Consider the following 27,876-nt stretch of genomic DNA (forward strand, 5'->3'; position numbering starts at 1 on the left):
TAACTTTTCCTTTTTCTGTCACAGGCCCCTCAGTGAATAAAGCTAAAGTACGTGCAGCACAAGAAAGGAGTAAAGGTACAGAAAGAGAAAAACTCCTGTTCTTCTAGCTGTTTTAAACCATGTGGTCAGTGGACTCTGAATTCTGGGTGAAGAAGCCCTTTATGCTGAAATGTAGCAAGTTTCTGTGACTACTGTCTCGCAACTGGAAAATATTACTGGATTGAAGACCAGTAGTTTTGGACAATTTCAACTCAGGACGTTGTACATCCAACTACAGATTTGTCAGTATTACTAAAACTAGGGAGTATTAACACAGTCAGAAATGGTTTCGATTTAATAAATTCTGGTTTTCACTGTGATGGTTCCACCCTGAAAATACCTTCCTGAGGAAATTTGAAGTGACAAGTATGAGGATAAATTGCTGCACCACTGACACTATTTTTTTAATGCAACTCAATGCAATTTCTGGCTCTATTTTTTAGGAGAAAAGCAAAACATGACTCAAAATGTTGTAATATTTTTTAATATCTGCCAAAGGATCTGTATATATACTTTATTATAAAATAGGATTTTTTTGTAGGTCAAAAAGTCTTGGTACATAAATGCAATAAATTAAATTTATACATATTTTTTTGTATCGCAACCGCTTTTACTAATTCCTAAAAAGTGGTAGGCTTCATTAACGATTGGTCTCCAAAAACTTGCTTAAAAAACGTGACATGCTCTTCACAGTGCTCTCCTGCAAGATAAAAACAGAATAGCGCAAGGTTACAAAACACTTTAGTATAATGCAGAATTAAAAGTTTTAACTGTCTTCCTAATATATATATATTATTTTCTTTGAACTGCATTTATTTTCTTTTTTTTAAATCGCTACATGTTGTTTGCTTGAGCTCTGCACTCATCAAACAGCAAAGCTGGACTAAAAGCCCAGTTAAGACCTAGCCGGAAAAAAAAACAGGTTAATAAATTGGGAGAAGTTTAGGGTACTTATATGCTCATAACAGTATCTGTGGTGAGTCTTGTAGGGCCAGAGTAGATTTTATGCATAATCACATTTTGGGATAAAGGAAGCAGTTTACTATTCTTCTGTGGGAATCGTTTTCCTGAGCGATTTGTTCCGACAACTTTCGAGTTCTGTCCGAACCAGCTGCTTCCCCAGGATTATGTCTAACATTAACACAAGAACTATTATTACCAAATTAATGTTGTTAATTAATTAATTGTGATTAACATGCACAAATTAATGTTTACAGTCAATGGATTGGAATAATGATCCAAGGGAAACACAAGGGAAACATGTTTATACGTAGCTAATTTATTTTCCAAAGGTAGGGGCACTGATCGTAGGCAGCTGCAGGTAAGGGCACCTCTTTGACACTTGTTTAATCCACTAAGTCAGGCCTGGGCAAACTTGGGCCCTCCCTCCAGGTGTTTTGGACTCCAACTCCCACCATTCCTAACAGCCTTAGGCCTTAAGTGGCTGAGAGGGAAAAGGAAAGGGCCTGAGGCTGTTAGGAATGGTGGGAGTTGGAGTCCAAAACACCTGGAAGGCTGAAGTTTGCCATACCTGCACGAAGGATTATTAGATTGTTATTTTATCATGATTAGAGAGAGAAAGCCATTTTAAAACTAAACCACAAGGGCTACAGCAAGGATGCTAAAGTGTGGCTATCTGTCTCACACTTTTACTTGGAAACGTATCTTCTGGAGTTTGGCAAGGGGATTTGGCACTTCTCCTTGGAGGAGCATCTTGTGTCCAAACAGGTATTTTTTTCCCAGGTCACTTCTTGTTGGTAAAAAGTCTCCTAGGCTTAAAAATAGCTTATGGGAGGTGCAAGAATGTTTGCAAAATGCTCTTGCAATCCCTCCATGATATCTGGGCCCCCAAAAAATGGGGGTATGTGGCCTTCTCAGGTCTAAGGGGTGTGTGATGCAGCCCATGGAGGGTATGCTAAAAAAGGCAGTATTAGTACACACCTCTCCAAATTACAGCAGGCTATCAGTGTATTCCCACCACCAAACAGTTATACATGTTTTTTTAATGAAAGTAGTGTTTTTCTTCACTGCTGTTGTTCATACAGACTTTTTAAAGTCAATTCTCCATGTCAACTCTTCCAGGACTTTTAGTTTCACCACTATCTCTGAAATTACAACTATTCCATAGACCAGGGATGGGCAAACTTCAGCCCTCCAGGTGTTTTTGATTTCAACTCCCACAATTCCTATTGGCTGTTAGGAATTGTGGGAATTGAAGTCCAAAATACCTGGAGGGCCGAAGTTTGCCCATGCCTGCCATATATAGATATACTGTAGATATAGTGCCTTTACTGCAAAAACTATGCTTAGGAACAAAAATACTGGGCTACAGATGTGGTTTCTTCCCCCTTTTTTTGAGAGAGAGAGGTTATCTCTTTTCTGAACTCCTTGAAATGTTAACAGCAGTAACTTGCAATGGCAATATTCTCTGATCAATGTTAGGAAAGGACTTCAACACACACGGTCTATTAAGATGGTTTATAGGAGAACATGTTAAAAGGATATTGTACAAGAATACCTCAACTGTTTCGGTTATGCTAATAAACACAAACTGATATTCAAGTAGATATTTTTGGTCTGCATTTCAATGGCTCACCCTTGTTGCTTAATTCATTGATTATAATAGCATGGCTAATTTTATATTATAATAGCAATAACAATTTCACAAGGGTCATGTGACCTTAATGCATTATTTAGAGCAGGGGTCCTCAAACTAAGGCCCAGGGGCCGGATGCGGCCCCCCAAGGTCATTTACCTGGCTCTCACTCAAGGTCAACCTAAGTCTGAAGCGACTTGAAAGCACACAACAACAACCCTATCTCATCAGCCAAAAGCAGGCCCACACTTCCCACTGAAATACTAACAAATTTATATTTGCTAAAATTGTTCTTCATTTTAATTATTGTATTGTTTTTAAGTGCTTTTTGCACTACAAATAAGATATGTGCAGTGTGCATAGGAATTCATTCATGTTTTTTTCAAATTATAATCCAGCCCTCCAACAGTTTGAGGGACTGTGACCTGGCCCTCTGTTTAAAAAGTTTGAGGACCCCTGATTTAGAGACTTTTAAGCTGGGTCCTCTGGTGGTACAGTGGGTTAAACCACTGAGTTGCTGAACTTGCTGACTGAAAGGTTGGTTCGAATCTGGGGAACAGGGTGAGCTCCTGCTGTTAGGCCCAGCTTCTGCCAACCTAGCACTTCTAAAACATGCAAGTATGAGTAGACCAATAGGTACTGCTTTTGGCAGAATGTAACAACACTCCTTGCAGTCATGCTGGCCGCATGACCTTGGAGGTGTCTATGGACAACGTTGGCTCTTCAGCTTAGAAACAGAGATGAGCACCATCCCCCAGAGTTGGACACAACTAGACTTAGTATCAGGGGAAACCTTTACCTTTATTTTTAGGCTGGAAGTAGCCCAAAAGGCAGGAACGCAGTTGTAAGGTATTTTTAAGTTTCATTTTTTAAGTTTCATTGTTTTTAACAAGCTTTAAGGAAAGCTAAAAAGCTACATGGGATTCTCCTGGCTTGCTTGCAAAGTTTCTGTTTTCCGTTTTCAATTTGCTGCTCACCTGGCGTGAAGCTGGGATTTCCCCGTAATCGCTGATTTCTCTGCTCAAAGAACCTGAATATGGTATAGAAGAGCATCTCATCTTCCGTTTGCTTTGCTGCATCAAGGAACTTGCGAGCGGAAATGCTGTCATGTCCTCCAATGCCCCTGATGAATCTCAAGGCTGCGAGGACCTGGTGCTTGGATAACAAGACTTCCACTATTTCATCATTTGCTGTAGAAAGTCTCTGAAAATGCAAATTAATGCTGTGAGTGATTGCTGACCTAAAAGCCATGATTTCTAATTCTAAGGCTCAAAGGAAAATGATATTCCAACTTTAAAGTAGTATCTTTTTACCTTATTTAAAGTTTCTGAGAGCCCTTCCACACAGCCCTATATCCCAGAATAGCAAGGCAGAAAATCTCACATTATTTGCTTTGAACTGGAATATATGGTAGTGTGGACTCCGATAACCAAGTTCAAAACAGATATTGTGGGATTTTCTGCCTTGATATTCTGGGATATAGGGCTGTGTGGAAGGGTCCTGGGTTTTAGGTTGTCTTTTTCTTTTTTTGTATTCCCTTGTTTAATTCTATGTGCGACTGCTTTCATATTTGAATAACCATCAAATAGAACAGTGCTTCTTAAATTGTGGGTCCCAACTCCAAATGGGGTCCCCTCATCTCAATGTTTGGGTTGCAAAACAACAATGAAAGTGGACTTTGGGGATAAGTTCACAGGAATTACTCAGCTTCAAGTAAGTTGCCACATTACTGGTCTTTTCCAGTGTAATTCCAGAATGAACATACGTTTCTCTGCATGCACAAACATCATTTTCCTTCTACACTTTAAAGGAAAATAAGATTTTCTGTACACAGATAACACTTCTATGTAGGACAGAGTGCGCCCATCATAATTTTTGAGAAATGCACTCATATACCCCCTTTGTCATGCAGAATGAAAAATGTTTTCTTCACATCCTTTTGAATAATGCTAATCATGCACTCAACATTTCAGTGCGACAAAGACAAACTTAAAATAGTGTTTTATGTTGTGTTTGGGGAAAAGACAGCAAGCATCAACATAAAGAGAAACAGCCTAGTTAGCTATTTGCTAGGAGCCCCCGGTAGGTTAAACTCTTGTGCCAGCAGGTCTGCGGACCAAAAGGTTGATGGTTTGAATCTGGGGAGTGGGGTGAGCTCCCGTCTGTCAGCTCCAGCTTCTCGTGGGGACATGAGAGAAGCCTCCCACAGGATGATAAAACATCTGGGCATCTCCTGAGCTACATCCTTGCAGATGGGCAATTTTCTCACACCAGAAGGGACTTGCAGCTTCTCAAGTCGCTCCTGATACTTAAAAAAGTGATTTGCTGACTTGCATTTGTTGGAGAGCTGTTCAGTTAACAGCTTAAATGTGAATACTTCCTACCACATAGAATAAGAGCAACATTTTATGAATAAGTATGTCACCTAGTAGCAAACACAATAGTCCACTCTTTCTTAAACAGTGGGCCCTGACTCCAAATGGAGTCAAATTAGCTCAATGTTGGGGGGGTCATGAAAAATTTGACCAAGTTAAAAGCTTTCTGAATGCCACTTAGGCATTTGTACAAATCTGTTAGCCAGAACATGCAGTGTTTATAGTGAACTCTGCAGAAAATGCTTCAGCTGTACTCCACAAAATGGAAATTCAGCTTGTTTGACACACTTACTGATAAAAAATTAAACATTCACTGATAACCAATTTTATATATTTTACGACACGTAAAAGTTTTTCAGGAGGAAACAAGGTCATCAGTAGAAGAGTTAAAGAAGCGCCAAAATCGCCAAGGAAATAGCATGTAACAAACTTTCTGTACCTTTAACATGTCCAGTGACAGTTGATGTGCAGGAGGGTAAATACTCTCCAGAGACAACAACAAGCAAGCCTGAAACAAGATGAACAGCAATACATTTAACATTCCTGTTACACCATGGCAAGCCATCCCAGCAGGATGAGTAACCAGATCATCAGTTCACATGGTTTGCACAGCCACCATCTGAGAAAGCTAGGATAATTTTATGTGCAGGCAGTCCCTGAGTTACAAACATCCGACTTACAAACAACTCAAGTGAGGTGAAATCTTTTGAACAGACAGCAATACAAACTCCACAGAGGTGTTAACTCTTCCTTATGGTATCCAAAGCTAAAGGATATATACTTTTGGCTGGAGTTACACTTTAAAAGTTTATATACAAATTCAATTTATAAACAAACCTAAAGGATCTATTGTGTTCATAACTTGGGCACTGCCTGTGTGTGTGTGTATTGCTAAGAACCTTGGAATAAGAACATGCTAGAAATGAAAAGCAGCCAAAAAGTAGTGAGGAAAGCTTACTTCAACTTACCAAAGGCTTTGAATCACTGAGGACGTGATACTGCAGGAACTGGTGGAGCATATAGAATAAGTTGTGTTGAACAAGAGTTTTGATTACCAGCTCATACAGGTAATGCTAGGGAGGTAAGAAAACAGAAATTTCATTTATTTCCTAGAGTGTCATTAGATCAGATTATACAAAACCAATTATACATCTTGAGTTCTGTTGCTGGGAGAAAGATGGGATATAGATTAAATAAAGAAGAGAAGAACTGTCAGAAATATTAAAAATTAACTAGGTATTTTAATTACAAACATGTAAATAAATAAAATAAAACATCTAAAGATTAAAGAAATGCAATGGAAAATACTGACCAAATGGTACAGAACTCCCGTGCAATTGGCACATATTATGAAAACATGCCCAAAATTATGTTGGCACAACTGTGGAAAAATAGGAACATACACCCATATGTGGTGGGAATGCAAAAAAATCCAAAAGTTCCATGAAATAATCAGGAAGGAAATGGAGGAGCAATTAGGAATAAATATAGAATGGAACAAGAATCAATTTTTCACACAGAAATCGGAAAGTAAAGGGGAATATAAAGAAAGTGAGGAAATAATAAAACACATGATAGAGGCAATCAAAGCCTCAGTGGCCCTGGGCTGGAAGGACCACAAAAACTTGGTATAAATATCTAGCCGATTACCTTCTCCAAGATTATATTAGCGAAAGGAAAAGTTACTATATGACGGGTCAAAGCAGAAGGACATGGGAAGCAAAATGGAAGGTTCTCATTTACAGAATAAATATACAGTGTTAAATAAGACTATTCTCATGATTGAACAATTGTAATAAACACAGAAAAAGTACTTAACTGTTCCTGGGCGGGGGTGGGTGGGTGGGTGTGGTGGTGGTGGGATTGGAGAAAATACTGGTATTTTGAATGTTAATTTCAAAGATGGTATGTTTCTATGTATTATATAATTAAAAAATCCAAAATGGAAACTAAAAAAATTCAAAATAAACTATTTCCCGCATCATTAAAAAAAAATTAAATCAAGCACTGAAAGGGTTGAATGGATGCAGCGACTCAGCAAAAGCTGTGGTTCAATATAAGACAGTGTGCCTGTTGCTTGGTAACTCCTCAGTCTGAGAGAGCTCTCAGTGTGAGGGAAGCCTCTGTGTGAGAGAATGTCTCAGTGGAAGGATAGGCCTTACTGGTAGTAGGTCTCACTGTGGGAAAAAGGCATTAGTGTTAGTAGGCCAGAGAGTGAGAGAAGCCTTGTGTGAGAAAGCTCCAGTGTGAAGGCTGATTTACGTAAAGCTACTATGTATTTATTTTTTGTGTTATAGAAACCTAGCTTTTGTAAATTTTGAAACCATATTATTTTACTACAAAGAAAAGCCTCATATGGAAGAGAAAACATTGGTCTGTGTATTTTTGTTCTTTTTTTGTTCTTTTTATCACTTTGGGCTACTGGTGCTGGGTCATGCTGCTACTGCTAAGTTACTCTGCTGTGCATTTATGAGGAGGGTGTTTTGTTAATAAGCCCACTCGCCCAACAAGAACTTGGGAAGGACTGGCAGGGAGAGAAGGTCTGTGCATGAAGATGCAGGAAATCAAAAGCAAATTTCTCCAAATAGTGGAAAATCACATTTTTTTACCTGAACAGCTATTTGGACTTGATTGAGGGAACGAATATACTCCATTAAGACAGCTATAGTAAACTTGTGAGGTGCTTTCTACAGGAAAAGAAAAATCACCAAAAAAAGAAAAGAAAAAAGAAGATACTTTCAAAATCAACTTATATAATAGTTCTGCTATATTAAAGTAAATAATTTGCTGTTCTTCAGACTTTTTGCTTCAGAGTGTTTCTGATAAATTATTTTTCATATAACCATTAGGTATTCATATCACCTATAAATATACTACTAGTAGTTGTCTCTCTTTTGAATGAGCATATAACAGCCAATACAATGAAATACTTGAATTCTGGTGAGTAAACAGACCAACCTTTTTTTCTGTAAAGATAGATAAAACATGGGTGTACATGTCTGACTGGTCAATAACAGCTTGCGTACGGACCGGTCGTTTCGGGGGTGGATTGCTTCTGCTCTGGCCAGTTTCTAAGGCCTGTAAACAACCAAGTAACACTTTTTATTAAAATAAAGCATATAGAAGGGCACTGTGAAAACATAGCTAAGATAAACTATTTTAGCAACCAACTCAAGATGCAATTGTTCACATGGGATCCTCGGAACTGAATCAAATGTATGCACAAACTATGGGCTAATTCAGACTAACAATACCATCTTAATATTAATATTGACAAGATAGACACTATTCTCATTCTACTAACTTCAACCAATATGGAATGCAATTCAGTGGATGTTGATTATTGCCTATTTTGGGGGGACTCTAGCTGGAAAGTACCTTTTATACTGAGATCCTGAGTATTTTACTACTACATGCAAAATACGGATGCTACATTCAGTTGTGTTAACTATAAGCTGGATGTGTTGTCGAATACTTTCATGGCCAGAATCAGTGGGTTGCTGTGAGTTTTCTGGGCTGTATGGCCATGTTTCATAACCATTCTCTCCTGACATTTCACCCACATCTATGGCAGGAATCCTCAGAGATTGTAAGGCCAGTTGGAAACTAGGCAAGTGGTGTTTATATATCTGTGGGATGTCCAGGATGGCAGAAAGAACTCCTGTCTGTTTGAAGAATATGGCCATACAGCCCAGAAAACTCAGTGCAACCCTATAAGCTGGATCTATGACAAATTGGTGACTAGTTGCTCAAACAGCATAAACAAAACACATAGATAAAGAAACAACAGTAATAACTTGCCATATTATAGGTCTGCTCTGCTTCCAGGTATTTTTTATATTCATGATTGAGTTTGTCAAAAACAGTGGCAATCACACCCAGTGATCCTCTGTCTAGTTCGCTTAACACTGCAATAGAAATTGCACAAAAACAGCTAAAATTAATTATCAAATTATATAAAATTTTATGAAATTTACTTGGAGAAAAATTATTAGAGATAGTTTCCTTGAGAGAACAAACGGGGTATAAATAAACATAATAATAAATAATATATGCCTTAATACAGTTACTCATATCAAATATTATAATGGAAATTAAATGATATGTCTCATATGTAATAAACAAAATGGAATAGTACAGAAGTGAACAGCTTTTAGAAGTGCCTTCTTCATAACTTTGCTTTTCACAAGAACCATTTTTACAACCATGCAATGAAAACTTACTTTGAGAACAGACAGAGAGAATAACCATCTTGCATTCTTTCCTCTGCAGCAGAAAATCCATTAATTTCCCTTTGTCTGGCAAGAGATTTACTATTGGCTCAAGTTTCACCTGCAGATTCCAGAGATAACCTGTGTTTTTTCAAAAACAAACTCCCTCAGAGAAGCTAGTAAGATCTTGATGCACATTTGTCTTCAGCATCCATATAGAACCATATTAGACTGAAGTATCAGGGCAAAGAGCTTTGTCAATAATAAGAATCTGTGGTCAACGTCCACCTGAAGCTGACCAGAGAGATGCCTAGATTCTTAGGCCCCTTCCACACAGCTGTATAAAATCCACATTGAACTGGATTATATGGCAGTGTGGACTCAGATAATCCAGTCCAAAGCAAATATTGTGAATTGTCTACCTTGATATTCTGGGTTATATGGCTGTGTGGAAGGGCCTTTAGAGAGAACATATACATAAAATAATATGCAAGTCCACAAAAGTCAAATCTGCAAATGTGTAAAGCTGAATGCAATTATTATCTGATATTAGACCACAACAAGCAGGAGGGTCAAGCACTCTATGAATCACAATGTCACAAATAAGCATTTCTAGAAATGAAAAGGGAGAGGGATGCTGTGTAACTCCCAGACTTACCTTCACTTGCGCTGATGATAATATCAGGCTGAAAGACAATCCAGGAGGAGGAATCTAAACGTCAAGAAAAACATTTGCAAAAATCTATTGGCCTTTGTTTTTTGAATCTCACCAGTCTACAAAAATCTTTGGATTGAACTTTCAAAAAAGTTATATACATATGATAAATTTCACACCCCAAAAGGGAAATCTGGATGTCCCAGTCCTCAAACACTCTGTGCTTCATTCGGAAAAATGCTGCATTTGCAGAGCTCAGGCAGTGTTGTATTTCAGTGTCAGTGTTGACTTTTGGGGAGAAGTGGCTGCCAAGATAGCAGAAATGGTCAACATTTTCTAACATTACATTCAGCTGTATTTCTGGAATTGCAGAGGGATTGGCTGGTGACTGCTGGAAGAGCACTTGTTTTCTCGATGTTCAATGAGAGACTGAGCTTTTCGTATACTCCTGCAAAGGTGTTTAGAGTGTCTTGCAGGTCTTCTGAATGTGCACAGACTACATTATCATTGGCATACTGGAGATCTATAACAGATGTTGTTGTAACAACAACAAATCCTGGAACAAATCTGTAGCCTCAAAAATATTTTTAAATACAGTTGACTATGCACTGAGCGTGTTCAAAACAGAAGTCAGTTTACCAAGTACTGAAGATCTTGTTCCGAGAAGCAGTTTGAGACCAAAGTGAAAGGACCAGGCATTTCTTTAAATGTAATGCGAAAATGTATAGTGATTGTGAAATTAATTGTGGAACTGCTTTATTGCTTAATCACATGCCACATTTAGAACCTTAAGAGAGTGAAAGGAAACCCTCAAAATTAGAAATTTGGGGACACTGATGCAGATGTGTGTTATAGTCAGCCTTCATATGAAAAGCAGCATTACTTCCAAGAAGACTGTACTTGGACTAAAGAACATTAAAATTAAGAACAAATGGACAAATGGTACAGCAGACTTTAATTCAAGCTCCTCTCAAACCAGAATGAACATTCCATAAACTAGAGAAAAGGAAGTAATATTAGTATATTGGGTATATGAAGAATTTTGTGGACAGATGATTTAAACTTTTCTTTCTGCTTCTAGCAGGCCACCAACGACTGGGCTGCTAAGGGCAGGCAAATGCATAGATAACTATTTTTCTTCCTGAAGAGAGTCCTCTTGCCTTCAGAGGCACAGGATACACTTTTATGAGAGGAGAGAGTATCTCTGGCAACTGTCTGTTTGTTTACCAAGACTCTCTGAGTAAACCGTTCTTCTGAGTGCAGGACCATGTGAGTGGGAACAAAAAGGACAGCGTGTGTGGAAAGGGCGCAGAAACCTAAAGCATGTCTAACTTTTGACTTTATCATTTGCTACAGCAGTCCTCCCCTGCCCCTCCCCATAACAAAGCACAAATCGTTTAAGGATACAAAGTTTACATGGAACAGGAAACTGATTGGTTACAGCAGCTGGACCTGAAAGTGGAGAAATATATTGTATTATCCATGAACTGAAAGATTTTTTTTAAAGTTTTATCAACAGTAAGTTTTTCCCTAGAAAGCTAAAGCAATTGGAAAAGAGATTAGGTACAGGCTGTATTCGAATAATAAAAATCGGAAGACCAGAACCAAACCATCCCTTTTGATTGTGTTTAAGTACAGGCCAAGGTCTTTAGGCACTGCACCCAGTGTGCCGATCAGCACTGGGACCACCTTTACTGGCTTGTGCCAGAGTCTTTGCAGTTCGATTTTTAAATTCTCATATCGTGTTAGTTTTTCCTCTTGTTTCTCGTTAATCCTGCTGTCGCCTGGGATTGCAACATCGACAATCCATACTTTGTTTTTTAACACGATCGTGAGGTCAGGAGTATTGTGCTCCAAGACTCTGTCTGTCTGAATCTGGAAGTCCCAGAGTATCTTGACGTGTTCATTCTCTGTAACTTTTTCCGGCTTGTGATCCCACCAGTTCTTTGTCGCAGGCAGATGGTATTTGTGGCACAAGTTCCAATGAATCATCTGAGCTACGGTGTTATGCCTCTGCTTGTAGTCTATCTGCGCAATCTTCTTGCAGCAGCTGAGGATGTGATCTATTGTGATCTATTGTTTCATTATTATTATTATTATTATTATTATTATTATTATTATTATTATTATACAGAGCCTTTTCCAGTGTAAGGGAAGTGACAGAAGTCACAATTACAACCATCAAAGTAACCATGGGGAGAAGAAAAGGCACTAGACAAGGTAAAATATCAGATCCAGATCAACCTAGGCCAAGCAAGCTAACCTTACAGTCAACAAATTAAATCTTACAGTTCTTCCTATTTTACATTCACATGACAAAAAAATCCCTATCCTGTCTATTCTCAAAAGCAAAGAGCCAGATATCGACTATATTTGAAGCTAGTAAAACCCACATACCTGGCACAGCAATCTGATAGGGTTGTATGGATCTTGCTGGGAGTACAAGCTGATGAAGGGTAACTGTGCCATCAAATTCTCCTTTTAGTTTGATATCAAATATAATAGAAGTCTAAAGTAGAAAACAAAATATTTTCTTTGTGACACTCATCAAAAATAATTTAGATGGGTTAACCTAAGCATGGGCAAACTTTGTCCCTCCAGGTGTCTTGGACTTCCACAATTCCTAACAGTCAGTAGGCTGTTAGGAATTGTGAGTTGATGTCCAAAACACCTGGAGGGCAACGTTTGTCCATGTCTGGGTTAAACCATACTCTAATCAGTTTCTCTGACATTACACCAAGTTCCATTTACAATCCTCAATGTTTGCAGGTGTTAGGGGCACAGGATTCCCACGAAAGTGAAAAATAACTATGAATAAAGAAATTGCTAACTTTTCACTTGAAAGAATGGTTTTGCAACATTGTGGGCATTGCACTACAATGCTGGAGATCAGAAGTCCTGTAAACCCACTGGGTGACTTGGATAGGTCTCACTCAGTCTCAGAAGGCAAAGGTAAACGCCTGCTAAATAGTTCTTGCCCACAAAAGCCCACGATGGGTTCATTTTAAGGTCATCAAAGGTCAGAGATGACTTCAAGGCACACAACAACACTTTTCATGAATCTGTATCATAATGATCTGCTTTTGTTAAGAACTATAACCACTTTGCAAAGGGATCCTCTAGCACCTCAAAGACTGAGAGAGAAAAAGTTGGTGCCACAAGCTTTAACAGATGTCTTCTGAGGAAGCAGACAAAATCTACAAAAGCTTATGCTACAAGCCTATTCTTCTCAGTTAATCTCTAGTGTGCTACAAGATCCCTTTGCACACTAATATTCCATATTATCATGGCTATGTTTTTGAACTATAACCACTGCTCCCAATCTTCTATGTTGATTGGAAATGCAGGCCTTATAAAAATAATACTCAGACTGCCTATAGTAAACAATAGTATCCAGACACATACGGACGGTTCAAGCTGAGTTTCAATCCCCATACAGATCAATTTTGGTGTAATTCATGAACCTCAATCATACATTTACTAAATGATCTAACCAAAGCTGACATAGAAGGGTAAATGTATATCAACAGAAATATAACGCAGTAAAAAGGAAGTACCTCCGTATCCTGATGATGAACTACCACCAAGTTATCCACAACGTTCAGTGCAAATTTGCCAGTCCTATACAACTTCAGTACATGAAGTTTTTTACAGGAGCCCTCCCTGTTAATGTTATTAATGAAAGAAATAGAGAGGATATGCTTATCAGCAATACAATTAACATTTTAGTATGCTTCCTGTGAAAAATAAATGTAATTTAAGATATAAACTTGCCTTGGTAAATGATAAAGAACTACTTCAGCTCCTGTGCTGTTTGATGATCTCGAGTGGTGCCTCAAGTAAAGAATATAAAGCTGTCCATATCTGACAAGGAATATAAATAGAGAGGGGCTGGCATTCGTTTACAAATAACATGGTTTGACTTCAAATTGCACAACATCCTATAGGGAACGACGAAAATTCCACCACCATATATACTAAAGTATAAGCCAAGTTTTTCCGGGTTTTTTTAGGCTGAAAAAGCCCCCCTCGGATTATGCTCTAGTCAAATTTATTTATTATTTTACTGTTATTATTGTTATTGTTATTACTATTATTATTACATTTTTATTTTATTCTATTTATTATTATTATACTTAGATTATTGTAGCCTTTCAATCTTATTATTACATGCATTATTTTACTCTCTTTATTATTATTGGAAGGATACGTAAGCACATTTACATTGAAGAAGGTTAGAATAATGATTTAATCAGAGATGGACAGTCTTATCTTTAAACATTAACCTACTGGTGCTTCAATTAATGTAATTTGATTGGTATCTATTTTTATTTTGAAATTTACCAGTAGCTGCTGCATTTCCCACCCTTGGCTTTTACTCGAGTCAATATGTTTTCCCAGTTTTTTGTGGCTTATATTTGGGTTTGCTTATACTTGAGTATATACCGTAGATCCCTTGGTAACTGTTTATTGCCAATGACATTTCAATGATATTCATTTCTTTTAGCTAGCTCACCCTTTTTAGTCTTGTGTCTTGTATATTACACATTTTGTGTACACATATGCAAAAAAACCCAAAAAAACAACCCCCTAAAATGAAGGATAAAATGTAGAAAGAGGTGGGTTTTTTGCCAGACTTTGGTGCTAAGGCACAATCCAGTAAAAGTGAAGCAATTTTTTAACATTCACTGACTGCAACATGAGAACATTAAAGCTGCTTCACTCTTGCACTGAAACCAATAAAAAATAACAATGTGGGAAGGGACACTAATCCACAGAACTAAGGAAATGAAAATCTTCAAAAGGACACATGAAATAAAGTAGCTTGAGGCATAATATACTGAAAGAAAATAGTTCCATGATACAAAGAACTGCAGGAGGTGGTAGTATATTCTCTTTTGCTAAAGAAACTCAAATGGAGCCCAGAAAAAAATAATGCCTTAGAACTGAACTGCATTTCTCTCCGCCCTTAAGGGGTAAAAAAAGAAAATGATGAAGGTACTAGTAAGGCAGGAACACCTTTAATCTATTCAGTTCAAAGACATGTTGCTTTTCTTGTTTATCTTATATACTTTTTTAACACAGGCTGTCAAAAGGAATTTCTTTTAAGATGTGGCTTCAGTCTCGAGTAGTTGCCAGAAGGAGTATTTTTAATAAACTGCTTTGATTTCAGCAAACTGCTTCATTTCCTAGCACTGTTAAGGCTTCCTCTCTTCTTTGATCACTGAAATATAGCCTTTAGAGTGATAGTAAGTAGGCAAACGGCGTACTGGATAAGACTGTTGTCATGACCTTTACTAGATACAATAGAACGACTGTGTGAAAAATTGGGAACAAAGAGGTTTCCTGTTCCCTAATCTCCTCACCCAAGAAGGCACTTATGCCTCAAAGCTTATAGTTCTTAACAGCACACACCAACTGTCCAGTAAGAAAAATAAAAGCTTAACAACCAAGTATTCATCTGTCTGCAATTGAGGACAAAAGTCATCTGAAGCGAGAAACCGCACTGCAATAAACACTTACATAGTAGCCATAGCAATATCCCTTTCGGAAAGGCTAAGTTTGGATGACTTTGGGGCTGCAGGTAATTCAATTTCGAACTTGGATAACTTTGACATGCCTCCACCCTAGAAAGGAAGTGAAAAACAAGAGTAACAATAGAGAGAAGGGGAGATAAATATTTGAAGAGCCTTTAGGCAACTCAGCCTAATATTTGGGAGGAGAGCACAGGATGCGTGAGGACCTCTTTGTCTCTTACCTTGAAATAGAACGGTTGCAGAACATTTCCTAGAACGGTTGTTGACAACAGAATGACAGAGCTCTCAGGACAGTACATATACCAGTTTACATTAATATTCTGACTCTTCAAAAGTTTTAAAGTCCGTTTCTCCGATAATACCTGCAGATACATGGTGAAGCTCTACATTAATTCCAATATGCAAAAACTTCAAATATACTACGTATTTTATTGTTGATACTTCTTATAATAAGTCATAAAAAAGATTGACAGTTTCAGAAGTAATGCAATCCAAGTTGAAGACTGAAAGTATGAATTCTACTTGCCCCTAAGATACCTGCGTGAGTCTATTTAAGGCAAGGCAGGAAAAATGAAGGAGAAAGGAAACCCAAATGGACTATGATACATTCAAAATGTATATATTTAATTTATATCTCACCTTTCTCTTTCCATGGGACTCAAGAGGGTTTACAATAATTAAAAATAAAAATTAGCTAAAATGTTATTTAAAAATCCCCCACAATATTTAAGCAGTTATTGATTGGAACCCCTGCATCATAAATCACAATACAACATAAAGTAAAATGCAAATCAAATACACTTAGAACAAGAGCTATGAATATTGATTACAATTTCAGGATGCTCAATTAAAACAATGTAAGTATGGAACTCAAGCAGATATTAAGCTGATTGTATTATAATTTACAGGTATCAGATGTACATTTTGTATGAGCAAATAAAAGTTGTAATTCCTGAATGTTGTTAGTTCTTTCTTAAACATTCCTTAGGTGAAAAAAAATGTGTCCTGACCTTATGTTTCCTTTATTTAGAAATGAAAAGTTAATCTAAGTTAAATTTTGACTAAAATTTCATAAGACAAACACAAAATTATAGTATCCCATTCAGGGATGGGCCTTGAGATGGGTGTAAATACCCAGCGGTTTTCTGTGGTGTTTCTTTAAGTCAGAGGTTCCCAACCTGTGATCCGCGGACCACCACTGGTCCGCAAAAACTAAAATATGGGCTACGGCCTCATCATTACTACACCATTGCAACATCCCATGGACTATGCCTCCTTTCTCATGGTCATGTACCCATGGCGAGGAGGTGAGAGAAAGCCATTAGGGACCGTTTCTTGGGTCTTACGCGTCACTTTTTGTATTTCTTTCAATGTCAGACCACTCCCCTTGTTTTTTTTTTTTTTTTTACCCAAGCATTAACAAAATCCATGGATAATAACACAGCCCAACTTTTTTTTAAAAAAAATGGTGTCTTTGTTTTTAGGCCTGTTCCTGGGGTTATTTAGAGTGCTGATTCAGAAAATTGCACTGGATAATACCACATCAGTTCTAGATTATTAAATATGGTTTTCTGTGGGCAAGCAGATGGCAACTACTGGATGGCATATGTTCTGTATTAGAAACTAGAGTTGATGTGCTCTATCAAATGCAATTTTCTGAATCAGCACCCCAAATACCCAAATCAAATCTAAAGTTGACCAAAAACACGATTCATAACCCTTTTGGTACTAATGATGGAGAGAGGTCCCTGGTCGAAAAAATATTGGGAACCACTGCTTAAAGTGATCTGATCACTAAATGGTAGTAAGATATGTTTTAAAATGCAATGAGTTGTTCTATTCAACTCAGCTCTGCTTTGCAGCTTGGAAAGTTTTTGTCTCTGAGTATACATGCATAGAAATATCTATGCTTTATTTGATAGGATAAGTGTCCAATCTGGTATGTATTATATCTGGAATGATAACTCAAGATCCTTCCCAAATTGGGTTTCATCATCTGACTGAAAAAGTTACCCATTTATGATCACCAAATACTGAAATGTAGCCTAACCTTTTAAAGAGGATTCAGCATCACAATACTATTTCATAACTTTAAAAAAAAAATATCAAAGATTTTTCCTACCTGGTAAAACTCAATTCCTTGATCAGTTATGAAGACAATCTCTGCAGAGCCTGTCCAGCAGAATCCTAAAATGTTGGCATTCTTGGTCTTTAACAGCAAACAACATTCAGTTGAAATAGGCCAAGATACATAAATAGTTTATCATTTTATTACAAGTAATCAGTCAGTGGCCCTGGTTTCACTGTATTCAGAGGGAGGACTTTTTTGGTTTTGTTTTTTGCTTTACCATTTACAGGTAGATCATTATTGCTCTCTAGTGGTTGGAATTGAGTTGGATGCTTTAATGCAAAAGAGAAGGTACTTTCCTGCAATTTAAATCAACAAGATTTTCTCTTTCTCCTTTCTATTCATGTTCGTAGAATTATAATAATCACTTTCCACCCTGATAAGGTTTCCAAAGGCTAGTATACTAATTAGAGAGAACGACTTCTAGAACCCAAAGCATTTTGAAGGCTTCCGATTATATATTTTTAGGAGAAAAGAGAGATGACTACATTGCACATTTTGAAATGTTCTGAATCAGACTATTATCATCTTTGTGTAATGCCTTTTTAGCCTAATCAGCATGAATTTATCATGTGGTAAATGTGTGTTATGTGTTATATTATGTCTATTTAAGTTTAATTTTCTGTTAATTCTTCAGTGTAGTTTTATAATTTTAGATCGAGATTGTTTTATCTACTGTTTTCATTTGTTGTTTATTTGTTTTTGAGAATTGAATGTTTGCCACTTTGTTACTTTGCTGGAAACTGCCCTGATTCCCCTCGGGGAGATATGGCAGGTAATAAATAGAGTATTTTTAATGTTATTTTTATTATCAGAATATACAATTAACAATTTTTTCCAAAAATGTGAAAATAAAGAGCCAATATCTATGACGTGAAAGTACGTGGTATATTAAAAATACATATATACATATATTTAACATCTTAATACAACTTACACATACCATCATTAAGTATATTTACATTTTGCATACACTAATCTAACACAACAATGAGCTTAACAATAAACTGCTACCCATCTAGTTTTCAGCTTCTTTAAACATATTATGCTTATAGCTCTATTACAATTTTCTATCCATTTATGCATATTCTATTTTTTTATTATTCCCATACTCCCCAATTTTTGTGCCACCTTCACCTGAACCAATTAGTCTTCATTAATTTTCCCAACATTTCATAGTTTTTGTTGCAGTTTGGTTCCCCTTTCCTTCTATGAAACTATATTCAATAATTTTACCCCATATGTCCCAAAAACTGACTTGTGACATTAAAGTTAAAAAGGGTATTTGGAAACAAACAAATAAATAAAGTATTATTATTATATCAAAGAAGGTTATAATATAATATACATTCAAACGTACCTTGCATTCCTGAGTGTATTCTATTTGTGGGCTGTCTGGAATGAAGTTTAGGAAGTCCTGGAATGACAGAAAGAAGAGCAGCAAATAAGAAGAGCCATTTGTATGCTGATTCAATGCAGTCTTGGGCACATCTAAGCCCACCCATTTTAATCAGCTTAGACACATCTTATTCTGCAAAGGATGAGACTGCCACCTATTTGGAAAAGAGAGTTTTGTATATCAATCTATACGTTCCTTTCAACTTTAACCACCACCATTTTCACCTGTCCTCCCCAGTCTTTTACTAATCCTAGAATAAAATGCTGAGCAAGCATTATAGGAAAAGTGATGAGCCAAAAGGAAGTGATGACATGGATGCAGTATCGTACCATTCTAAATCTTTAAAATGTAATAAATTCTGGAATGAAAAATTCAGGCTTTTGTTTATTGTCTTTATCATTTCTACTATATCGATCTGTAACCTTTCCCCAGTGGTTTAACTCCAGGCGGTGCAATGGGTTAAACCCTTGTGCCAGAAGGACTGCTGATCAAAAAGTTGGCGGCTTGAATCCAGGTGGGGTGAGGTCCCATGTGTCAGCTCCAGCTTCTCATGCGGGGACATGAGAGAAGCCTCCCACAGAATGGTAAAACATCCAGAATGGCATCCCCTGTGCAACATCCTTGCAGATGGCTAATTCTCTCACACCAGAAGTGACTTACAGTTTCTCAAGTCACTCCTGACATGAAAAAAACCCCCAACTTTTCCCTGGATTTCAAAACAGCAGCTAATCTCAGCTAAAACAGAGTACTGAATAATAAAGAAAATGAAGTTTCATCTACCTTTTCTTAACTATTTCTAACACAGAGACCACTACCAGCTGCTACATGCAAATACATGGCTGTTTTTTAATGCCTTGTACAACTGCTTGGAGCTTCTTTTTTAATGGCTTAACTTTTTATTTTAAGACTGAAAGAGATCTTACCACATTCTTTGAAGTTCTCTGGACAGCCAGTATTTTGTTCCCCAAAGAAAACTTGATGCATTTCACCTCTCCTTTGTCTTCCATTCTAAAAACAGAGACTTAACTGTAGGATTTTGCTCCTGTTCTTTGCAGGGCACTCTGACATATATTTATTTGGATGTGAATTCGTTCATTTTAACAGCACTTACTCTTAAACAGATACAGCACTGCAGCCATAATCAATTATTCCAGAAGGCTGAAATACTGAACAGTTCATACAATAACAGTAATATGACTGCAATTATTGCAAAGTAGGGAAAAACAAGGTGCAAATTTTGAGGAAGACCACTGATATTACAGAAGTAATGTTTCATATATGAAGTTAGAATAGTAGACACCACACTGCAGCTTTAAAATTCAACATATGTCATCCTAGACTACTACTCCACAAAAATACAATTGGAGAACCTCAGTATCACATAAACAAACATAATAGAATTGTCTTGTGCCAAAAGGATATTCTGGAAATTGTGCGCCCCTAGGAACAATTGGGCAGAGCTTGTGCCTGTTCCCTTATATTAAATATAGATTACATATAGATCAGGAATAAAACTGTACTTGGTATTAAAAGTGTTTTGAATTTCAGAATTTTTTTATTTGGGAATATTTACATATACTTAAAGAGCTATATTGGACATATACATGATCATTTATTTTTCATACACATTTTACATAAATAGCCTGAAGATAATTTTAGAGATGCTATTTTTAAAAATAATACTTTTAAAAATAATATTGGGCACAATGCAATGTTTGTGTGCACGGAGTCATCAGAAAGCTAGGTGTCACTACCTCAACCACTCATGTAAACAATTTTGAATTTTCCAGATAAGGGTATACACCTGTAACTATAGTTACCAAAGCATAAAGGAAGAAAGGGCAAGCTATTAAGACAGAAAGTAGCAATCACTTCAAAAGAAAGTACTGCTGAATTCAATGGAGCGTACTCCTGGATAAGGAGGTAACTGTGACTTCAGAGTTCTTACTTTACCTGAATGAGATGGGATTGCGATCTTCCAGGCCTTTAACAACCACCCCAGTAGCTCCTCCAGATCGAACAGCAAAAACCTAAATGGTTGGGAGGAAAAAACTAGATTCACTTTCAGGTCATACTTAAAATGACATTAGCATCCATGTCATTGGGGTTTATTTAGTTTCATTAAAACTTCTTATTGTATTTAGCAATGCAGTTTAATTTGATACACTACTACTTAAAGAACAGATATTGTATTCCATGATTTAAGGCCTATTTTGCTACCCCTAAATCCTTCTTTAACCATATTTGCACAGAGGTGGACTGTTACCAACATCTCCTCCCTACTGAACTTGGCGCTGGAAGACATATGTTGGCAGTAAATATTAAATACTAACTACAGAACTCCCTTCACATTTGCGGTCTTTACTTTTGTAGATTTTATTATTTACAGATTTAAAATTTTCCCTCTAGCAATTTCTAGATTCTCCAGTATAACTATATAGTCACCTTCCTCCAGTCATGACAGAGAACCTAGAGATTTCTAGGAAAAAAAACTTCTTTCGGAGTCTCATCTTCCAATGCAGTTCTGTAATCAGCTTCAAGTGAAAGTTTGCCACAGAGTCATGTCGGAAGACCTAAACATTCCTAGAGAGGTTTTCTCCTAGGTAAAAAACAGCACTTCCCTTGTTTGTGGTTTTCCAGCAAATGTGAAGGGCTGACTGAAATATTTTTTTTTTATTTAATACTGCCCATAAAGGTTGCTGAAAATCACAACTCAACCACTGGTGAAGATAAGCAGACAAAAGCAGATACAACCACACTGGCTTTTAGTGAGAACTTCAGCAAGATTCAAGATGTTTCTTTGTATGTATTTTAAAAATGGGCCCTTGCAAGCAGCCCTCTTCTAATAAGCCTCTCTATCCACCAAGGTCAGAGACTCAAACAAGGTCCCTGTTTAGGTAAAGCTGCATGGATTATGGAGCAAAGCCATTTCAAGCAGTTGCCCCAGTTTGATGAAACAGCCTCCTGCAGGAATCTTATTACAGCTTCTTTTGCCTTCGGTTCATGGAAGTGGAAGGAAGGAGGTGATTCTGGTTACACATAGAATGACTTCCTTTATGTTATTTTCTTTATTCTTGCATACTGCATTATGCATTTGATGCAGAAGTTAGCTGCTGGGCCCATTTGTAAAAGAGGAGAATAAATGATTTAAACAATAAGTAAATAAAGAGTGAAAATGGGCCACACAGATATAAAAACACACCAACTGTGAACAGTCTGAAAAATAATAAACTCCGACCATCACCCAGGTCAAAAAGGTAGCACAATTAAAGCCCTGGCAGACTGTGCAAAAAATCTGTGAACCACACCTCCTCCAAGGTGAATTGAACCACCTAAATTGGGATCTACCAGTCAATGGATACTCCACCACAGATATCAGAATTTCAGCAAGGCAAAGAACAAGCCACTAGAGACAGGACACAGATCCACCCAGAGGAAAAGTGTTCTTACCATACATCAAGGGAACCACTGACCGCATAGGGAAGCTGATGAAGAAACACAACCTACAAATTATCTATAGACCTACTAAGAAAATCCAACAAATGCTACAATCAGCAAAGCACAAGAGGGACCATCTCACCTCTACAGGCGTCTACCATATACCATGCAGCTGTGGACAAGTTTACATAGGAACCATCAAACGCAGCAATACCCAGACACAAATCAAGGAACTTGAAAGGAACTGCAAACTAACTTAACCAGAGAAGCCAGCTATAGTAGAGCACTTGGTGAACCAACCCGAACACAGCATATTATTTGAGAATACAGAAAATGCTGGATCACTCTAAAAACTACCATATCAGACTACACAGAGAGGCCATTGAAATCCACAAGCATATGGACAATTTCAACAGAAAGAAGGAAACCATGAAAATAAACAAAATGTGGCTACTAGTATTTAAAAAACCTAAAATCAGGACAGTAAATAAAGAACAACACCCATAAAACAGGGGAATTCCAGATAGGAAACAATCAGGGCCAGCTAACACCTCCCAACAAAAGATTCCCCCAGGAAGGAAGCAGCCAGGCTTTGAAGCTGCAAGGTTATTCAATGCTAATTAAGTTGGCCAATTGCAACATTCACACTTGCCTCAAACAGACATGAGTTCTTTCTCCCACCCTGGACATCATTCCAGAGATATATAAATCTCACTCGCCTTGTTTCCAATAGACCTTACAACCTCTGAGGATGCCTGCTATAGATGTGAGCAAAATGTCAGGAGAGAATGCTTCTGGAACATGGTCATACAGCCCGGAAAACTCACAGCAACTCAGTGATTCCAGCCATGAAAGCCTTCAACAACACCTTCTGAAAAATGTTTGGAGGCATTCTCTCCCCGTCCCATGAACTATTCCAGTTTCCGCCAAACTCCTGGTACATATAAATAACTACAGTATGTGATGCAAAACCTGTGCTTTTTTAAAAAAAAATTAAATGGTTATTGAGCATTACTAACACAGGAAAGCCATACTGAATTATCTTTTAAAACCAGAGTTGGGAGTCATTTCATAGAATCATAGAATCATAGAATCAAAGAGTTGGAAGAGGCCTCATGGGCCATCCAGTCCAACCCCCTGCCAAGAAGCAGGAATATTGCATTCAAATCACCCCTGACAGATGGCCATCCAGCCTCTGTTTAAAAGCTTCCAAAGAAGGAGCCTCCACCACACTCCGGGGCAGAGAGTTCCACTGCTGAACAGCTCTCACAGTCAGGAGGTTCTTCCTCATGTTCAGATGGAATCTCTTTTCTTGTAGTTTGAAGCCATTGTTTCGTGTCCTAGTCTCCAGGGAAGCAGAAAAACAGAAAATTTCTCTGCTAAAGATCCCATAAAACTCTGTAGAAATCTGTCAAGGCTGCATGTCACCAGCAGTCAGAACTAAAATCAAAGGTGTTCATATATGGGACCAGATACCTCCTTTTCTATCCTTCTCTCCACTTCTTTCCACCTTTCTCTCTGCTCTTATCGAAATGGGAAATGATTGCCTGAAGATGGTGTATAAAATTAGGCTGAATGCTGCGTGGACATTATTATTATTATTGCCCCACTTTTCTTTCTTGCTCAAGACCCAAAGTGGCTCTAGGCTTGATGACCTGTCTTCATTTTAGAAAAGCAAAAATGATGGTTCAAAGAGACAAGGGATAAATAAATACAAGCTTTGATCCAAAACTTCAGTGACAAGCTTCTCAGTTGCTTTTTTATATGAAGCCATTTGAAGCAGTCACATGGGGGAATGCATAATGAAAAGAGATTACAGGAAATCATTCACAAATTAAACTCAGGATGCAGGCATGTGACTGCTACTAAAAATTATGCAGTCAATTGTGTACGATTTCATATAGGAAATTGAGGAAAACCCAAATGATATCAGTTTGGAGTTTTACATTAAGAATACACCAAAACAGAGAATTTATCACAAGAGTTACAGCTTTTAAAAAAGCCACCAAAGATTGTTATTTTACCACTGCATTTAAAATGCTAGAAAAAATGCAGGCCTCAGACAACCGTTTTGGGGGGAAGATAGAGCAAATGTTTATCTCTGCAACCAAAGATATCAACAAGGCATCTCCTCATGGCTTGAGGTGGGGTACAACAACACGATTAAAACACTGAGATAAAACACAAGACCATTAAATCCATATATTAAAAATCATAGAACAAAGACTGAAATACCAATACTAATAATATGTAAACGGCTCAATTCAATGGAATGCTCATTGCTATAGAATCATGGAAGTTGTAGTTTTAAAAGTGCCTTTATCCTTCTCTGCCCAAGAGTGATGGGCAGAGAAGGATAAACTACAAATCCTAGAATCCCATAGCGCAGATTTATGGCAGTTAAAGTGGGGTCAAATTACATTGATTCTATAGTGCAGATGTCACGGAAACCCAATGGGTGATCTTGGGCAAGTCACACACTCTCATCCTCAAGAGGGATCAAACCTCTTCTGAACAAACCTTGCCAGGAAAACTCCGTGACATGAAGGAACACAACAGCAAAATGGGGCAAAAAAAAAAAAAGTGTACAATGTTTCAGTCTTCCAATTTTTCCCAATTCCAAACCCAATCTCTATTGCAGGGACCACTTAGCATTTGCTATCCTTGTCTCCTCTTTTCTCGTCCAGGGGACCTAATGGAAGAAAGGCAGTGCTGATAGTGATTGTTTTGCTGTAGATAGAAATTTTGCCTGCCTTCAAGTCATTAATAGATCTATGGCAATATCATGAATTACACAATGTTTCCTCAGGCAAAAAATAGAGACGGTTTTGGCAGTCTCTTCTTCTGAAAGTAATGGTTTCCAAACTTTTCCAGTCATGGGACACTTCAATAAGACTTGTTCCTCAGAGAATCTAACTCTGTCCCTAAACATCTACTCCTCTTGCCTGAGTGTTTTGCATAATGTAATAGGATGAAAACAAAGATAAAACATGCTAAATATAATCACAAACATTTATTTTTGATACAGGAAAATAACTCTCTCAGGGTGTGACAACACAAGGCAAGGTCAAACTTGGGCCCTCTGGGTGTTTTGGACTTCAACTCCCACAATTCCGATGATTGTTAGGAATTGTAGGAGTTGAAATCCACAACACCTGGAGGGACAAAGTTTGCCCATACCTTGTCTAAGGTCAAGGTAAAAGTTTCACCTTGGGTGGGGGGGGTGCTCATTTCCATTTCTAAGCCAAAGAGTCAGCATTGTCCACAGACACCTCCAAGATCAAGTGGCCTGCATGATTGCTGTTACCTTCTCATCAAAGCGGTACCTATTGATCTACTCCCATTTGCATGTTTTCGAATGGCTAGGTTGGTAGAAGCTGGGGCTAACAGCAGGAGCTCACCCCGCTCCTCAAATTTGAACTGCTGACCGAGTTCAGAAGTCCAGTGGTTTAACCCGCTGCGCCACTGGGGGCTCCATACCTGGTCTTCACTGTAGAATTAATGCAATTGACAGCCACTTTACTTGCCACAGCTCTATGCAATCCTGGGAGCTGTAGTTTGACAAGGTCTTAGGCAAGCCCCCATCCTGGCAGTCTTTAGAAAGAGCTTGAAAACTTGGCTGTTCCAGTGTGCCTTCCCTGATTGAATGTACAATGACCAATCCTTGCATAATGCGCTCAGAAGCACTTTATTTCATCTGTTAGTGCAATCAACTCCACTTTATCTTCCGGATCCCTATCCAGATATTTGACATTGTGGTCTCACCCAGGGTTTTCAATTTTTTAATTCCTTTAGAATTGGCTCACCCACAGTGTTTGATCTCTGCGTTTTCAATGTTGTGATTCTATATTGTTGATGTGTTATTTATAATGGTATTTGCATTCTATTTTATTTTAGTACATTTTATTGTTGTGTTTTGTTTATACTGATGTATTGTATTGCTGAGCTTGGCTTCATGTAAGCCGCCCCGAGTCCCCTTGAGGAGATGGTGGCGGGGTATAAATAAAGTTTTATTATTATTATTTGAAACACAACAAGATGAGTCCACAGCAGACACTCTGCTGGCTGTTGAATTGGATCACATGTCGGACACTTCCCAAGTGTCTAGGACTGTGTGATGTATTGACGAATAATGAGAGCAGATCCCAGTAAGGTGGCCTTCTGCAACTGGCAGATGGTAATTTTGTCAGTGCCAATTGTGTTTAAGTGCAGGCCAAGGTCTTTAGGCACTTCACCCAGTGTGCCAATCACCACAGAGACCACCTTTACTGACTTGTGCCAGAGTCTTTGCAGTCGATCTTTAAATCCTCATATCGTGTCAGCTTTTCCAGTTATTTCTCTGCAATCCTGCAGTCACCTGGGATTGCGACATCAACAATCCATACTTAGTTTTTTGAAGTCCAAAACACCCGGAGGGCCCAAGTTGGCCCTTGCCTGCATAACAGCCTGGGGATGAAATGTGGGCGGGGCTTGGGCATCAAAGGGAAGGCCACGCCCCCCTCGCGCGACCGGAAGCCCCCTCACCTGCTTATTGGCCTCGTCGAAGAAGACGCAGTTGACAGGGCTCGCCTTCTCGAACTGCACGGGCCGCGCGCACAGGGCCAAGTAGTAGTCCTGGCTGCTGCTGCTGCTGGCCGTCGCCATGGCAACGGGAGGCAGAGAGGGAGGGGGGATTCCGAGCCTAGTCGCGCGCCCTCTCCTCTCTCAGAAACCGGTCTGCGTGCGTGCGTTCGCTGGGGCTTCCTCCTCTGCTTGGGAGCAGCAACACAACCGCTTCCTGGTTATACTCCCATTGCGCATGCGCAAGCAGCTACCGGGCCTTAAAGGCACAGGACATGTTTTGTTTTGTTCCCTACCTCCTGAAGTCTAGGATCCCTTACTTACGGTACTTACTTCGGCGATATCTCGTAGCCCGAGGATGATGGTCCTCCAAGTTCAGTGTCTTGCCGGTGAGTGGGATGGCTTGACGCGCCTTCCTCTTGGCATGTTTCTCCATTCGTACCTCTTCGAATTCTGCAGCACTGCTGGTCACAGCTGATCTCCATTTAAAACGCTCAAGGGCCAGGGCTTCCCAGTTCTCGGTGTCTATGACACAGTTTTTAAGGTTGGCTTTAAGCCCATCTTTAAATCTCTTTAAATCTAGATTCCCAGAAAGGCTACAACAGGGATAATAATAATACTATTGTCGAAGGCTTTCATGGCCGGAATTTCTGGGTTGTTGTAGGTTTTTTTTGGGCTATATGGCTATGTTCTAGAGGCATTTTCTCCTGAGGTTTAGCATGCATCTACGGCAAGTATCCTCAGAGGTAGTGAGGATAGTCACTACCCCTGAGGATGCTTGCCGTAGATGCAGGCAAAACGTCAGGAGAAAATGCCTCTAGAACATGGCCATATAGCCCAAAAAAACCTACAACAGCCCAATAATAATACTTATTATTATTATTATTATTATTATTATTATTATTAGAGAATGAATATGTCAAACTATTCTGGGACTT

The 27,876-nt window shown here is 38.3% G+C and overlaps 2 protein-coding genes across 2 annotated transcripts in view; one reads left to right on the forward strand and one right to left on the reverse strand.

The window, feature by feature from the left end:
- Positions 1–627, forward strand: part of NPC1 (NPC intracellular cholesterol transporter 1) — a 46,537-nt gene extending 45,910 nt beyond the window's left edge. Inside the window, exon 25 of the mRNA XM_060775171.2 lies at positions 25–627. Within this exon, the coding sequence (XP_060631154.2) occupies positions 25–107 (83 nt within the window). The 3' untranslated portion in view covers positions 108–627. The remainder of the gene's footprint in view (positions 1–24) is intronic.
- RMC1 (regulator of MON1-CCZ1) lies at positions 508–27,139 on the reverse strand. Its single transcript, XM_067467446.1, has 20 exons — positions 26,903–27,139; positions 20,894–20,970; positions 19,864–19,948; positions 18,902–18,958; positions 17,536–17,622; positions 15,635–15,775; positions 15,400–15,503; positions 13,651–13,740; positions 13,434–13,539; positions 12,274–12,385; positions 11,284–11,328; positions 9,880–9,933; positions 9,234–9,362; positions 8,812–8,918; positions 7,969–8,088; positions 7,620–7,697; positions 5,979–6,083; positions 5,450–5,518; positions 3,613–3,838; positions 508–739 (listed from the first exon to the last, which is right to left on the reverse strand). The coding sequence occupies exons 1-20, from the start codon at positions 27,020–27,022 to the stop codon at positions 660–662; spliced, it is 1,992 nt and encodes a 663-aa protein (XP_067323547.1). The 5' UTR covers positions 27,023–27,139; the 3' UTR covers positions 508–659.
- Positions 27,140–27,876: the final 737 nt, after the last annotated feature.

This window comes from Anolis sagrei, chromosome 4 (assembly GCF_037176765.1).
Source record: "Anolis sagrei isolate rAnoSag1 chromosome 4, rAnoSag1.mat, whole genome shotgun sequence".
Classification (NCBI taxonomy): domain Eukaryota; kingdom Metazoa; phylum Chordata; class Lepidosauria; order Squamata; family Dactyloidae; genus Anolis; species Anolis sagrei.